The sequence below is a fragment of the Mytilus edulis genome, chromosome 1 (genome assembly GCF_963676685.1).
Source record: "Mytilus edulis chromosome 1, xbMytEdul2.2, whole genome shotgun sequence".
In the NCBI taxonomy this organism is placed as follows: Eukaryota; Metazoa; Mollusca; class Bivalvia; order Mytilida; family Mytilidae; genus Mytilus; species Mytilus edulis.
Genome location: NC_092344.1, coordinates 123,142,004 through 123,159,279, shown reverse-complemented (window position 1 = coordinate 123,159,279; position 17,276 = coordinate 123,142,004). Strand labels below are relative to the sequence as shown.

Below are 17,276 nucleotides of genomic sequence, written 5' to 3'. Positions count from 1 at the left end.
CACCCCTAGGTTTGTTCTACGACAGGAAAAACCTTAAAATATGCATTATCTGACTTATATACCGTAAAAAAAAAGATTTGCAAAATTTAGCATCTTATGTTATCGACCACACTAAAGTGGGATATTCCTTTCTAATCCGTTCAGGTTTTCATACGCCCTACGATTCATTTAGAATGTAAAATAAAACTCACTAATAATCTAGATATAAACCTTTGACATTATCATACATATACAATAAAACTGTTACTGTATCTGCATGAAGAAAGACACAACTGAATTGTTACCATTCGATAACGGTTTATGACAAATACAAGACACATTGTTAGTAATTTATTGTACCAACTTAGTTTGTGGAAAGGGAGGGGGGCTATGTTTTTTTCTATTTGTAATGACATTTTTATCGCGGAAATAGATTATTTTTTCAACAATTTTGATTGAATCGAATGAAATCTTAAGAAAGATAGTCATTTGAATAGCAATACATTTTTTAACAGATAATCAGGATATAAATATATTCCCTCCTTATCCGCCCCTTTTGTGAGTTCACACAAGTCATCATTTTATACCTTAGAGCATATCTCATTGAAACACGGTGTCGCCCAGGTTGATTCTGAAAAAGAATGACCTGACCTATGGTTCTGAAAGAAAATAACTCCATATAAGTATATAAGCGAATAGAAATAAATAGAACAAAAAAAATCCGAATGATTTACATTAAACAAGTACACACACAAAAACTCTACAAGAGTGAGTTATGTTCTATGTAAATGGAATATGCCTTCCTTTTTATATATGTAGGACTCTAAAAGTGCGATGGTACTCTAAATTTTGTTTGATAATACACCATGGTGTATGACGCTAAAATGCATTGGATCAATAGTATAGGTTTAGGGATTAAAACGTTAAAGTGCATGGATTTTGAAAAATATTCTTTTTGCATTAGCTAGTATATACATATGCTAAGGTATAACATATGTGATAGACTTAGTTATAATTTCCAGATAGGCTTATAAGTGATTGTTTCTAAATTTAAAAGAACAACCACGTACTAATTGATAAAAAAATATTTTAGGTGTCACAAAATACTATATGTCCCGCAAAATGTTTATATAACATCTCGTGCGTATTAAATATTTGGATGATTGATTTATCTTGCCATACACACAGTCTATCAGCCCCCTTACAGTCGTCACTGTAAGTTACAAATACCTTTATTTTAACAACGTTAATTTTAAATAAAATCGATATTACTTTAATGGGACCCCTAAGTAGACTGCATCGTAAACAATGATTTAAATGTATATGTTCGTTTCCAATAGAGGCAGGATACAGGATACCTAGCGTATACTGTTTTGTATCTATATAGAAATTTGGTCCACCGCAGGACACAAGTCCTTCTTCCAGCACCCGTAAATTATAAACACATTCTTTTTAGCCGACAAAGCCCGGTTAGGTTTGAAATTAAGCCATGGACATTCCGGTTAAAAGTTGTTAATCAAATATTCTTATTATATCTTCCGGCATGTCCACTGATTTTTGGGTTTGTATAAACGACTGCTAACGTCATAATCCAGCTACGTTTTTACGTCTATACTTTCGCGGACAATCGGACTTTAGCTTATGTAGGCATCGTACTTTAGCGTTCGTCATCGCACTTTAGCGTGACCATCGTACTTAAGCGTCCCCATCGCACTGTATAGTCCTACATATATATACAATGAGATGAGGTGTACACGCCAACTTTGTAGCATTCCAACAATAAGCTTGTTTAGTCACAAAAAGAAAACTGAAAATACGTCAGCAAGATGGGTAATTCAAATCATAATATAATAATAATTTCTTTTACTTTATACCTGTATACAGTAATCTATTCTTAATTGTTAATCCTAACAGTATGCGTGAAATTAACTCTTCTGCACAAATAATTAAGAAAGTAGATCATCAATAGTGTGACCAAAATCTATAGCAGTCGGTATGTACACGGGAGTCATTTGGTTTAACGAGAAAAATAACGTGAAAGAATATCTAACAGTGGTCAAGTATTGCGAGACGGTCGTGTAAGTTCTGTTACCGGATCATGAAAGATATTTAATCGAGAAGACATATGAAAGGTCATTAAATAATCTAATTTAATTAATTACACAAACAAATTAACAACAAAATCAAACTGATTGTCAAAATGGTTCAACATTACGATCAAATTGTGTAAAAATCCAGTTTTAATAGTATATAGTTTTTACAAAACAACAAAAGGCAGATTGCTTCCCGACATTTCAATGACATAAAAAATTAAACAAAAATGATTTTTTTCACAAATTCGAATAAAATAAACTACTTTTATCCGAATAAAAGCATTCTATTTGAATGAATCAAATGTTTCTCATAGATATTTTGTATAAACATAATCTGAAACTTGGTAAAAAAAAGAAATATTTGCACAAAATTGATTTTTCTGATCGTGAAAGATCACGTGCCGCTTTTTTGAAGATCGTGAAAAGGATTATATGATTATATGATAACTTTAAATATTTGTTATAGGTATTGAGAAAAACTAGATAGGCAAAGATCCTCAATAAATTGAAGCATGTTATGTATATATTGCTATTATCCTGTAAGTTACACCCGACACTTGCAACTTTTGTTCAAACGTAGACCTCGAAGAGGAGCCAAAAATGAACTGATACTCATAAAGACAATCCATATCATCGCTTGCTCAAGATATAAGCGGGGTAACAGGAGATTTTATTTGTACATGTACAAATAATACAAATTAATTATTATTTGTGCATTTGTGAACATGGTATTTGTATAATAGTTGGCTAATTGTAGGATGAAGGTTTTTATTGTCATGTGAAGTACTTACAAATACTTTGGCCAAGAGCATCACTGAAGAGACATGCTTCTGGTGCAGGAAAATTGGTACCTTTATTGTTATTATCACGATTTATAGGATTACTACATTTTGTATATCAGATCCTATAATCTACATGTCCGTCAGACAGAATTCACCTGAGCTCGACTTTGCCTCATTTAATGGATCAAGATTTAGCTTTGTGGTCAAGTCTGTATTCGTTAGGCTTTATGATAACTCTGTTGTTATCATTGTAAGGTGTATATTTTTTACTTCTGCAAGGTTTCAAATAACATTGACCTCCTTATCATGTATCATTTGGCAATGTTCATTTTATGTTGTTTGGCCTTTTATACCTGTATGCTATAGCACAACGGTGTTTGGTGTATGGTGTACATGTCTGTCTGCATGTTTTATATATGACGTCAATTATATTTGATATATTTAATGATAGTAAGATGTCTATGTCTGGCTGTTGGGCAGGGTTCATATACCTTCGACACTTATGTTCCATATAATTGACCAAACCTAACTTTTACATTTGTCAGTTTCAAAGGTACTGTGAGGATCGGAACACTTATATTTTGTGTAAGGGATGTTTGTAGCGATCTGTATGGCATGGTTTATCTGACCTTGACCTCTTTTTATGAACCATTGACAATCTCAAGCGTATTTGACACTTCTAGTAAAACCCTTAATATTACAGACGTTGAACAAATATACTATCATTAGTAAAGTAGACGAGACATTTCAACATTTGCGCTCTAGTATATAGTTATCTCAATGGAAATCAATTCACATCTGCTACGTTGTATAAAAAGACAAATAGAACTTAAGAAAGTACTGTTGCAAAAAATGTTGGTTATCGTTCAGTCTAAATTTGTTCATGAAAGATGCTGTTTTCTGTTGTAAGTTTTTGGTTGATGGTTAATATTGTGGTTTAAACTTTGCATACCCATATTATTTGCTAAAAAGTGGCGGTCTGCCTGAATTGTACTAGACCGATTCTCAGAGCTGAATTTGTCAAACTGATTTAGACACGTTTTTAGTTGATTTTTGTTTTTTTTTAACTTTCGATGTAAGGAGTTGAATTAAAAAAAATATAGCTTTAATGTTCATTCTTATCAAAATAGTTACAGGTTTCAACCAGTTGCAGGTATATGAAATGGTAAAATAAATATTGAAAATTGATTACTAGTCTGGTCACGCATTATCTTTCACGATCAAAATAATGCGTTGCCTGATCTTTCACGATCAAGTTTAATGATAATTAACGCTTATAAGGGAAGAACATACTTTTTTTTACTGTACTATCAGATCAACTAAAGATTAAATTTCAAATACATCTTGATATATTGAAATATGACCATCATAGGTACAAAAAGCGTGTTTTTTCTAATTTTTACCATAGACATGCATTGCGCCTTTTGTGTTTTTTCATAAAGCACTGCATATTTTCTTTATCTTATTGCACACTAATGTTGAGGAAGTTGAATCATTTTGACAGACATATTGTGTTGTTCGGATTTGTTCCACGTTTTGAAAGTTAAGCGTTTTTTTTTCACAGATTCTGACCTAGAATTAACATTAAAATTTTTTCAAGATCTGGTACCAGAGCTTTTACGATCGTTTCGCAATACTTGACCACCGTTAGATATTCTTTTACGATCATTTCTCTCGTTAAACATAATGACAAACGTGATGTATGGAAATCCAAAAAAAATATTTTGTATGTGTTTTATATTTTCATTTTGTGATGCATATAAATATAGTAGATTTCGTCGGATTTACTCCAACAATTCAGAAACCTAATTCACGAAGCATACAGAAAATAGGAAAAACATCTACAGAATAAACGTATGGTATAAAAACGTTGTAATCTTTTTGTTTACTACGTAACCATTAAGTCAAAAGAATTGAATTGAAATGTCCGATATGCTGAGTTTAAACACTTGTGAAATGGTACATAAACATTGTCAGGAACAGCAGTTTTGTGCTTAAAACAAAAAACTCGTTTTTATTCAGACGATTAATATATAGTTGTGACAGGGTTAGAAAAATCAAAGCTTTTTATAGAACTAATTTCATTCCATTTGTTTAATCTAATTGATTTCATATTTATTATTTTCTAGTCGCCACTCTAGTCGTCACGTGCACTCTGAAACGTCTTATGACTTTGAAATAAACAGGTCACAAGTCCTTCAGCCTGAAGATTACAAAGAAATGTAAGTAAAACGTGCATTTTCCCACCCTCAAGTCATTTGTATAAATTTGTTTTACAATAGAAGTTTTAGTACATGATGTCTTATTTAAAACAAACAAAAAACACTTTCTCCGTTCTCTGAAATCAATAAGTGTTGATACTTCTGCTTACGGGGTATATATATATCTCCCAATTGATACGGTATTCACGTGCTTGCATTTCCTATCATGATTTTCTTAAAAGAAGGTTGCTGCTCACAAGGAAGCTATTAAACAAGAGTTCCAAATGGGGCAGTTGAAATCATCCCTTCGTAAATTGTACGGACGCCATCACGAGTTGATTGACCGTTATGGAATAAGCGTCTCACAAATGATATCGTATATGTTCTTTACGTCGTAATTACAATCTCCTTCCCTTTCATGAATGTGACCTACCGAATTAGAATATTTACCGGATTTGATATAAAATACCTAAAACGACGGGTGCCAGTCTCTGCTTACCCTTCTGGAGCACGTGATATCACCGCTAGTTTTTTGTGGGGTTCGTGTTGCTTATTCTTTAGTTTTCTATATTGTGTCATGTGTAATGTTGTGTGTCTGTTTGTCTTTTTCATGTTTAGCCATTGCGTTGTCAGTTTATTTTCGATTCATGAGTTTGACTTTCCCTCTGATGTTTTTCGTACCTATTTTATGGTCATGAATATGTCGATTTAATCAGTTTTTTGTATATACGATATATTTTGATATTGTTGTTTACAGTCTTATATCGAACTGGCAATATTATAAAACTCATCACATACTCTTCTTACAGTGAACAAAGACAACTAGCAAGTGACAACACGTATTCCGATATAACTCCATCATATGAAGATGAAGAAAAGAATAGAAAACGATGGCTTAAAGGGAAAAAGAAGAAAACACGTCTCCACGAACAACAGATGCGTGACAACGAATTTATTTAAGAAGATAAAAAAGACAATATGATATATTTCGTTCCTCGTTAAAGTCACATGATACTTTGAGGGGGTCACGTAATCATGAGCATGATAAATGACCAGTAAAGAATTGATTGTGAACAGGAAAAAATTTACATGTACTATATTTTTTGTAGTAATGGAACCGAATATTTCGATAAACCGTTTTTATAGTAAGCATGACAAACAAAGTTTTGCATACCAGTTTTGATTGATATAAAAATGATTTGTCAGCAGAGTAACATACTTTTTGACGGAACATGATTGTAAAAGTAGGCCGTAATGTAATATGTTTGAAAGAACCTTCAAATTAAGGCTTTAGATTGTAGAGAAATACCTTAGAAGTTTAAAAAAGGTATAATGTCATTTTTATCAACGTTATTTACTTTTCATACAAGGATATGGAGGCAGACTTTTATAGAAAAAATTCCCAACCCTCTTTTCTAAAGAACCGTAGGAGATGCAGTGAAAGCGGTAACAGATTTTTTGTGTTTTTTTAATTTTTAAACTATATTTTCTGTACCAAGGACTTTTTTTTTATCAAAATATATATATACATTGTATGCAATAATGTGCTTACTTTTCATATGAATTACTTTAAAATGAGGCAGTCGTTATCTGTTAACGGGGATATAAGTCCGTATCAATTTTTTTTTTAATTTTAACATATTTTAATGTTAAAAAAGAAACATAAATGCCATAACATTTCCAATGTTGGTTCTTTTGTTACTCATAGTATCATGAGAAAGGAGACCAGAAGTAAGGAAGAAAGAGTATTCTGCACAAATGCGTAAAAGTTAGAAAAAAAGTTAATGACTTTGAGTTCATAAGAACATTGAAAATTATATTTTTTTTCAATGTTTTTTATTGATTTTTCTACTGTTATAGGGAATCACCCTTTGTGCCCTTATAAACTAATTGTCGAAAGAAATTACTATTACTCCACCATTTTTCTAATTCTTTTAATAAAAGTCAATAATATGTTTCATAAATTACAGATTACTATGAATTTGAAGGGACATTATCTACCTGATATTTATTTCGTTTCAAACATTTAACAAAGCAGAATAGTTGAATGAAATTTTGATTCCAGCTGTCAAGTTTATATATTTATGTCAAAATCTGCTCACAAAGATTTTGTTTCCTTGACTGATTCTGCACACATTAAAGCACTCAACGTGTACAAAAAAAATTATATTCAATACTTTCAATCTATGTCATTATACGTTTTGGCGTGCTTGACTTTATATCTATTTTCACATCAGTTCATATACCGTGCAAAGCACGAGATCATCGAGACAATTTAGAGATCATCTTCATTCATAACTATTTGGCGTCTTTTTGAAGATACTGATGAAATTGATCAATTATAACGAGTCCATGCATTGTTGATTGTTTCCTTAGTACCTAATTTAATTTGGATAATATAGATATCTAAAATATTGGATTTTAAGTCGAAATGATGAAAATCAATTTCACAGTTAATGATTCTTCAAATATGGTTTTTTATTGTGTGTTGATTTTTTTGTGTGTTGTTTGGTTATCTTAAATGACATTTTCTATCTGCAAAGCATTTGTGTATGCTGTTTCTTTTTATTTAAAGTTTCTTTTAACATCTTGTTTAAATGTTTACTTTCAAATTTATATAACATATATCTTAATAAATTCAATCAGGAGTTTATTTTTTTATGTGTTTTTATTCAATTTATTGCATACACAGAGGTGCCAAGATGAACATGTTTAAAATGAGATGTTCGCCCTCTAGTATAACTGACTCTTGGTAATAAACAATATAAACAAAAAGTTTGTACTTATACAAAAGACGAAGGAACTCGTACATTCAGTGACAACATAACCACTGAAATAGACTCTATGTAAGAAACCTTTGGATAAGCTAATCAATCTTCATATTGATAGACATATGGATTTTAGTAACAGTATATTCACACAAATACAGAGCTCTGAGAAAAGTTCCAAACGGAAAGTCCCTCATCAAATGGCAAAATTCAAAGCTCAAACGAATGGAGGGCACCTGTCATATTCATGACTTAGTACAGACATTTATAGCCTCTACTTAAATGATACGGAACATAAAATTCCATGATATTGACAATAATCTTAATCACTTATAGAAAATAAATACAAATATACCAATAGTGAAAAACAGAAAGGCATATAAAACACATCACATATTAAAAATGAAATCCAAGAATACACAAATTTACCATAGCATAATAACACACATTATTAGTACGGCGTACTAAATTATAATCATGGTACCTTTGATAACTATTAACGGTATTTACAAGTACCGAACCACTTCAAACGGACAAAACAATCACATATGCTTATAACATGTCTTATACTACCTTCCGCTATATTCTATGATTTTAATATGATATACTTTTTATATTTTTTATGCCTAAAAGATGCAAAGGAAAACAGTGTAAATTCAATAAACAATTTTCTCAGGGCGAGCTTTTAAATCACAAATTATGCTTTGACAGAGAGCAGTAACCTGGTGTTGTAACATTTGACTTCAATTAAAAGAAAACAATACATGTGTTGTTCTAATTTTACATATACCACATGTTTTGTCAAAGTTGTTTTTATTACTTTAAGCTAAGAAAATGTTAGTTTGTCACTTATGGAAAAATTATTTCTATTGGTTTGTTAGAGGTAATGAAGGTATTCTTTATTATATAAAATCACAAGGAGTCTCTTTGCATAATAAGTTCGCTCTTATTGTAAAATTGGTCGAGCATTTTTTATAAAACAAGTTGACCCTAATAATAAAGCAACGTTACCCTCATTACAATTCAATCCCAACTAGATAATAAGTTGACCCTTATTTGAACACAAACTTACACTTATCCGAGGCATAAATAACCTTGCTGTATTTGGCACAACTTTTTTTGAATTTTGGGTCATCAATGCTCCTCGATCTTGTACTTGTTTTTGCCTTCTATCTTTTTTTTTATCTGAGCGTCACTGGCGAGTCTAATGTAGACGAAACGCGCGTATCGCGTAAGAATTTATGAGCCTGGTATCTTTGGTAACTATTTAAATTATTGTTTTAACTGTTTTAGTCGATTTTTGGTAATATGTCTTTAATGTGGTTCTGTACCTGTAATTCCCGGCATATAGTTGTTGTACTATGGTTATTTTTTTCATTCTGGTCTTTCGTTTTTGATTATGTGCTGTCTATATATGTCTTAGTTTACGTTTATCTTTGTTGACATATTCGTCTGTTTCGTTATGATGACTTAATGTTTAATGCGTTTCCCTCGGTTTTAGTTTGTCATCCCGATTTTGTTTTTTGTCCATGGATTTATGAGTTTTGAACAGTGGTATACTACTGTTGCCTTTATTTATATTATAACACAATGCTGACTGCAGCACCCCTATTTTTGACATTTGTGCCTTTCATGTCTTTATTTTGTCCCCACATGATATTGTATTTCTGAAAAAGGAGAGAATTAACTAGCTATGTAACCATATTTAGATATATATTTTCTACATAGGAAATAAGGATTTAATTACTGCAACATTTGTGTTACGATATTTTTCCACCCGAAACAGTTAAAGTTTGTTATTTAAAGAATGAGGCTTGGTGAGCTTTTGAAGCAGTTAGATTCAACTGCCGAGATTGAGAAATATCGTAAAACACGAGTTATTGTGATTGAATCAGTTTTTAAAATGGATTTTGTCCTTCTTTTCAAAGATTTGCAAAAACTTGTGTTAATTTTACGTCACGTCTGTAGGAATGGGTGTTTTTTTCAATGACGTCCAAGTAGGAAATTCAGAAGAAATCAACAAAAGTTAACGACATAATAAGATTTCGACCTATCATTTGCTAAGAACAGATATTTACCCGGTGATGGCACATATATTTCCACAACTGCAACAAGTGTGTTACGATATTTCTTCACTTCAGACAGTCAACTTTTAATAAAAAAAATTAAGTTATTGTGTCAAACTGTTGAAAGTGGAGAAATATCGTAATACACGAGTTATAGTGGTGGAATTTGTTTCTGTTATGATTTAAATATTTCCTTTTCAAAGATTTGAATAAATTTCTGAACTTTTTATGTGACGTCATCAGGCATGATCGCCTATTCCCAAGACGCCACATTAGCATTATACAAAAGAAATCAAGAAATTAAACGTCACAACTAAACTTCGACCAATCATTTGCCGAGAGCAGATTTTTCACTAGTGAGGAAAAATACTTTTCTCACACCGATCAAGAAATGTGAAAATTGCACAAAAATTAGGGAAATGTTTTTCTCGCACCGCTCATGAAATGTTAAAATGGCACAAACATTAGATTAAATACTTGAATAAGGTCAGGAATATATCAGTAGTTATCCGTTTGTTTGATGTGTTTTGAGTTATTGATGTTGCTTTTTGGTAAGGGAATCTTCGTTGAGAATTTTCCTGGGAGTTTTTATTTTTTTATTTTATTTGTTTGCTAGCTTAACAAAGTCAATATGAAACCTGCACACTACGACTTTATAGCCATTTAAAGTTGTATCCAGGACTTGTTGATTTTGAAGCCGTACAATATAAATAGATTTTAAACTCCTTTTATTGTCGCCTTTTAATCAATTTCGTCACCGCACTAAAAGTTGGTTTGAACATTTAATTCAATACATTAAACCCATAAATATAAATGTATAATTTTAACCTTTGTGTACGACTAAAACAAAGAAGTTATTTAGTGCTTCAGTTATTGTTTTATTCATTTATTTATCTTGCAAAAAGATCTTTTATTATGATAAAAATAAAAACTTATTTAATAATGTGTGTTTACATCTTTAATCTTATCGAGATTTGACCTGTGACCGTCTGTTATAATAAGCACAATTGGACACAGACATTGTGTTTGACTTGAATCAATTCTTGCAATTGTACAAATTTGTACGCCAGTTTATTTTTTTGGTATGAAGATTTTATATTCCATGTTGGTGTTAAAGGAAGTCAACATTTGGTTATTATTGTGTCCATAAAACTGAGGTTTGTCAAACAGTATATTACTTTTTATCCTATGTGTTTGGTCTTAATTCTACACAAAAGATATGAATATTTAAGACAAAAGAGCTTACATTATATGTAATGGAAAAAAAATTCTAGCATCAAATTGCGAAAATGTATAATTGTATTTTCGTTTTTAGTTGCATTGTGTTTGGATGATCGAGAGGAATATCTTAAAATGTGTCCAGTTCAATTCACAATCGAAATGCAACATACTGTAAATATGATAAAATCTTGTTTTAGTCCCAAATTAGAAAAAAAAAGATTTCCAAACTTATGTTTACAAGTTCATAAAGTCTCATAATTAATTGGAAACTAAGATTTGAGGGCTAATGAAACTTTTCTCAGGCTTTTTGATATCATAGAAAGCACTCTTTCATTAGAACACTGTAAAGCATCGGGATTTTGAAATTATAGAATACTAGGAAAGTTCATTGAAAATTCTGGAAATCGTCGCCCAAAAAGAACATTTCTTTACGTGGTGTTTAAACGATATATTTTTTAAAATAAATATCAATGTCACGATTTGTATCGATCCGGATTAAAATTCTACAGATCACGGACAGAAAATTGTGATCTATTATATATATAAAGTAATATTTTATAATATTGCACAGGCAAGCAAATATAAAAAAGAAGATGTGGTTTGATAGTCCGTTCTGCATGAATTATCATATAGAACATATTTAAAAATAATATCGTACTTCTTTTGAAATGTTACATTATAATAAGTACATGATATGAACATAATTTGGCAAATTTTCAGGTTTAGATTGCAGAACCAATTCATGCCTTGATTTCAAATGTTAATATAAACACATAATTATAACAGGAATTGCATGCCTTGTGTTCAATAACTAGTTAAAGCCAATTCATTACCAGTTGTATGAAATATATTTATCAATTATATGTGATATACATATTTAACGTCACTTACTATACAGTAGAAAGCATTCGTTTTAAAGTTAAGGAATACGTCAAAGTGCATTTGTAGTCGTCGTGCATTAGCTGTCGCGTGCAGAAATACACAACATGTAAATTGTTCTGGAAAAAAAATCCTTCAAATTATTTAACTGAATTGTTTTCTTTTAGTTCATATCTTTTTCAATCTCATAGTGTTTTCTTTCGATAACTGGCTTTCACCTCATTTTGACGCGAACGGCTCATGAAGCCAAAGTAGTTACCTTTGTGTACATATGATATGCATGTAACTGTTATATATGTTTGTGATTTTGTATTTGTTATTTGGGTGAATTGTCTGGACTATTATATTGTTAGAATTTTATATTTGAACCTCCTACCTACGATTTATATATCCTTTGAATTCCTTACATCAACAAATACTCTACAATTTAAAATGTGCGTTTTAACACACATGATTTTATAGATGTTCCTATAATGTTTTGCATCTTTTTTTTTGCAGCTTTGCATGAGTAGCAAGTACAAAAACCAAGTGACTTTTCATCATTTGGGCAGAAAAGATGATACCTCTTGGGACCAGTAAACAATGTTTTCTATTTTTATGTTGGCTTTTATCACTTACGACGATATCAATTAGTCAAAGTAAGTGTATATTAAACATTATAAATTAAGACGACAGTATGCTACTGATATTAAAACATGATAAACCAATGAAGAAGAGCAAATCAAAGTGACAATAAAAATTGATGGAATTGAATATACTAAAACACAAACATCTGATTGCATCAACAGGGTGCGTGTCTCCTGTTATTTATCTATTACCCAACATGCAAATTTATAGTAAGTGAAAATGTCACCTTCGGGAATACGCCGCAATCAGCAAAATTGGAAGAATTCATTGTATTCACAAGGCATGCAAACAAAACGTCTAAAAGATATCTTAGAGGCAAACATTCAGTTTATATTGGCAATTGTTTATTATTCTTCTGAGGATTAGTTTGTTTATTTAGGCCTAGGCATATATAAGAAAACATAGACTAGTGTTCTGATAGGCTACATTCGATTTTGTATTGCAATTTAGTTGTATGGCTTATCAGATCAAGAACATCAACAAATTGCTTTATACTGTGTTGATTAAAAATACTTTATCTGTTGATTTAAATTAGGTGTGTGATGGTTTCTTGAAATCCTTACATTACAAACCAATTAGAGTCTGAAATGGTCTATATCTATACTCGACTATTCTGATTTGTACTCCACCAGTCTGAACTGGTCTGAATTTACTTGATAATACCCGACTGTAGTCTAAACTTGTACTTCACCTTTACTCGACCAGTAATTAATAATTTAATACGCGTCTGAACCATGTTAGGACTAGTCTGAACCATACGCAACCTAGATTCAACCATACTCAACCTAGTGTCAATCATACTCAATCTAGTATGAACTGTTTTGTATCTATATATTGTATTTCGTCAATTTAATGTCAATTTAATGTATATTTTGAACAAAAGCTATTTCCCCTGGCTAGAAATTTGAATAACAATTTAAAAATATATTTCATATAGTATTGAAACCATAATTTGTATTGGCTGTTGTTCCCTCATGTAGTTTTTATTAATACTTTAGGAAAACAAGGTTAAAAGAACCATACCAAACGAGAAGCACCTTAATAAGGTTTTATTATTCTCCGTATAGGTGTGGTTTTAATGTAATAGAAAATCTTGTTGTTAATTAAACTCTAAACCTTTTAAATTGATATAATTAAATTATTATAAAAGATAATTTGATTTAACTATTTTTTTTATTAACGAGTTGTATATACATTATGTACACAGCCATGTATCACCATCATTGATGGCGATCCGATGGACACATCTGTTGTAGAGTTGTCACTGACTCAGACGTACTTATATATATACTTATATATATATATATATATATATATATATATATATAACTCGTCTAAACATCAACCCAACAATGTTAGATCTGTAAATTTGCTTTCGCAAATTTTTGGTTCTTCCCTCGCCGGGATTCGAACCCATGCTACTGTGATATCGTGACACCAAATCGCCTGCAATGCAGCCGTCCCGCTAGACCACACGACCACCTGGGCTCTCAAAAAAAGAGCTTTCGCTGGACGTGTGTTACCTTTCCTCGTCAGTTTTAATCTAGCGGCGTATACACGATATAACATATATATATATATATATATAAAGATCACTATAATAAATGTTCTTGTGTATAGAAATATATATAGATTACTAAAAAATCCAACATTTCCGGTATGAATAGTTTTAAAAAACTAAAAATTTAAAACTATTCATACCGGAAATGTTGGATTTTTTAGTAATCTATATATATATATATATATAGATCATGTATATATATATATATATTGTTATGATATTGTAATTATTGTATTTATTTATGTTGGCCTGATTTGTGTTGTGTGGCCTGATAGTTATTTACAGAATAATCTTAGAACTGCGCAGTTTAGAAATCTCTGGAACAATTACAGAATGATTGGAACTTTCCAGAATGATCCTAATAAAAGATGGGTTATATAAATTTCTACATTTTACTAGAAACTTCTGTTGTAACTTTCTAGGATGTTCCATTATAGACTGTTCTAGAATCTTCCATGAAAACTATATATATACAGACACTAAAGTTAAACGATCACTCTTGGATTTGGACTTAGACATCGATAGACATTAATATTCATAGCATTTGGATTGACATTTTTTTATTCTGCAAACATCATCATACTGGATTGTGACCGTAATATTCAGATTAGATTCCGAAAGATATCCGGATACAGATAAAGATAAAAGATTGGATTCACATTTTGACAGTTAAGTTGACAGTAATATTTGTGTAATACTTCTTGTAAACTTTTGTATAATAAATATTGTTAAATTTTATTATTGATTTGTGTCTTTTGTTGGCTACAATTTAAAGGCGATTTCTGGCCGTAACAGAAATTGGGGGCTCGTCCGGGAGAACGAAAATATCTTATTCAAAATTTATTCAATATTTTTATTATAACTAGCCAACAAAATTCTACAAAATGGCATTTGAAGCCAGTAAAGTTTTGAAAACGCCAGACCTGGAGGGGTTTGATAATTTAAAGAAAGAGGAATTAGTGTTGCTTGCTAAACATCTGAAATTAGATTTTAAAGTATCTATGAGAAAACAAATTATAAAAAATTTGGTTATAGACAAATTAGTTGACGCAGAAATTTTAGGTGAAGAGGCTCTTGAACTTAAGGTCGAAAATATTGACGCCTTTAAATTAAAACAGCTTGAATTAGAACATGAACTCAAATTAAAAGAATTGGAAATGAAGGAGATGGAGAAAAGAAAAGAAGATGAATTTAAATTAAAACAAGCAGAACTGGAAATGAGGGAAAGATTAGAAATGGAAAAAAAAGAAAAAGAAGATGAATTTAAACTAAAAGAACTGGAAATGAAGGAAAGGTTGGAGATGGAGAAAAAACAAGATGAACTTAAATTAAAACAGGCAGAACTTGAAATGAGGGAAAGGCTAGAGATGGAGAAAATAAAAACTGAAATGGTCAAAGAAGAAAGCAACACTAAAGTCCAGTCGAAATCAGAATATTTTGATGCAGCAAAAAATATACGTTTGGTTCCCAAATTTTGTGAAAAAACAGTCGATAAATATTTTCCACAGTTTGAGAAAATTGCTAATAATTTGAAATGGCCAATGCCGTATTGGACTACGATGCTACAAAGTGTTTTAGAGGGTAAGGCCGCTGAAATATACTCCGCACTTCCATCAGAAAAAAGTTCCGATTATGACACGGTGAAACAGGAAGTTTTGAAAGCTTATGAGCTAGTACCAGAAGCATATAGACAGAAATTTAGATCTTATAAAAAGTTTGATTCGCAAACCTATGTGGAATTTGCTCGGGAAAAAGAAGATCTATTTGATAAATGGCTTACTTCAAAGAAAACAGATAACAATTTTGATAACCTAAGACAATTGATGTTATTAGAAGAGTTCAAACAATGTGTTCATTTAGACTTAAAAACACATTTAGACGACAAAACTGTTGGGACAATACATGATGCAGCTGTAATTTCAGATAATTATACCCTTTCACATAAAAGAAGTTTCAAGGGTCAAAATGTTAATACTTCAAGTGGAAATTACAAAAATCAAAGCACTGAGCGTACTGATAGTAAGCCTGTTGCACAGAATAAGAGTCAGTCCAGTTATAATATGTCTAGTCCAAAATTTGATACCTTTGAGAAGAAGTCACTGATTTGTGCTTATTGTAAGAAAAATGGTCACCTGATGGCTGATTGTTTTAGACTTCAGAAGAAGAATGAACGAGATAATAAGCCGAAGTCCAGTGCTTGTACGACACCTTATATTACCAGTACGTTGGAATGTCCTGCGAGTCAGGCTTTTAAGTCCAGTTTTTGTGATTACATGGAGGAATATAAACCCTTTATGTCTGATGGGTTTATTTCTATTGTTGATGATACCACTCTTCAGCCTATTAAGGTTTTACGGGACACTGGAGCTTCTCAGTCTTTATTGTTAGAAGGTGTGTTGCCTTTGTCCGAGAAGACTTCTGTTGGTGCCTCCGTTTTGTTACAAGGTGTAGAGTTAGGTTGTATAGATGTTCCTCTTCATCGTATTTATCTGAAGTCAGATTTGATAACTGGACCAGTTATTGTGTGTGTTCGTCCTAATCTCCCTGTTGAGGGTGTTACATTATTGCTAGGAAATGATCTAGCTAGGAACAAAGTGGTTGCAGAACCAATTGTTACCAGTGAACCGGTGGTGGATGTTAAATCACCTGAAGATGATGCTGAATTGTATCCAGCTTGTGTTGTTACTAGGGCGATGGCTAGAAAACAACAAGATGAGGATTTGCAAGAAAACCCGTTTGATTACATGGACCTTTCTGACACTTTCCTAACAGACATTGAAGGTCCTGATAGCTCAGAAAAGGCCATAATAAGACCAACTTATGTTAACAAGAATGTAATTATGCCATGGCCAGACGTAAACAGCCATTCATTAAACAGAAAGAACTTTTTGGAAGAACAAAATAAAGACCCTGAGGTTCTTCAGCTCTGCAGGAGGGCTCAACCACAGGAGGAAGCAGACAAAGTGGCTGAATGCTATTTCCATCAGGACGGCATTTTAATGAGGAAGTGGAGGCCTCCTGATGCTACCCCAGAGGAGGAATGGAGAGTGGTATACCAAGTGGTGGTGCCTAAAGTTTATAGACAAGAAATTATTGGTC

The 17,276-nt window shown here is 31.6% G+C and overlaps 2 protein-coding genes across 3 annotated transcripts in view; both read left to right on the top strand.

Annotated features, from left to right (window-relative positions):
- LOC139505541 (hemicentin-1-like) overlaps positions 1–7,708 on the top strand; it is a 58,709-nt gene extending 51,001 nt beyond the window's left edge. Inside the window, exons 35-36 of the mRNA XM_071295099.1 lie at positions 4,984–5,076; positions 5,865–7,708. Of these exons, the coding sequence (XP_071151200.1) occupies positions 4,984–5,076; positions 5,865–6,015 (244 nt within the window). The 3' untranslated portion in view covers positions 6,016–7,708. The remainder of the gene's footprint in view (positions 1–4,983; positions 5,077–5,864) is intronic.
- Positions 7,709–10,906: 3,198 nt separating this feature from the next.
- LOC139518584 (basement membrane-specific heparan sulfate proteoglycan core protein-like) overlaps positions 10,907–17,276 on the top strand; it is a 49,906-nt gene continuing 43,536 nt past the window's right edge. For both annotated transcript variants that reach the window (XM_071310065.1, XM_071310072.1), the window contains exons 1-2: positions 10,907–11,046; positions 12,488–12,627. In XM_071310065.1, the coding sequence (XP_071166166.1) occupies positions 12,546–12,627 (82 nt within the window). In that variant the 5' untranslated portion in view covers positions 10,907–11,046; positions 12,488–12,545. The remainder of the gene's footprint in view (positions 11,047–12,487; positions 12,628–17,276) is intronic.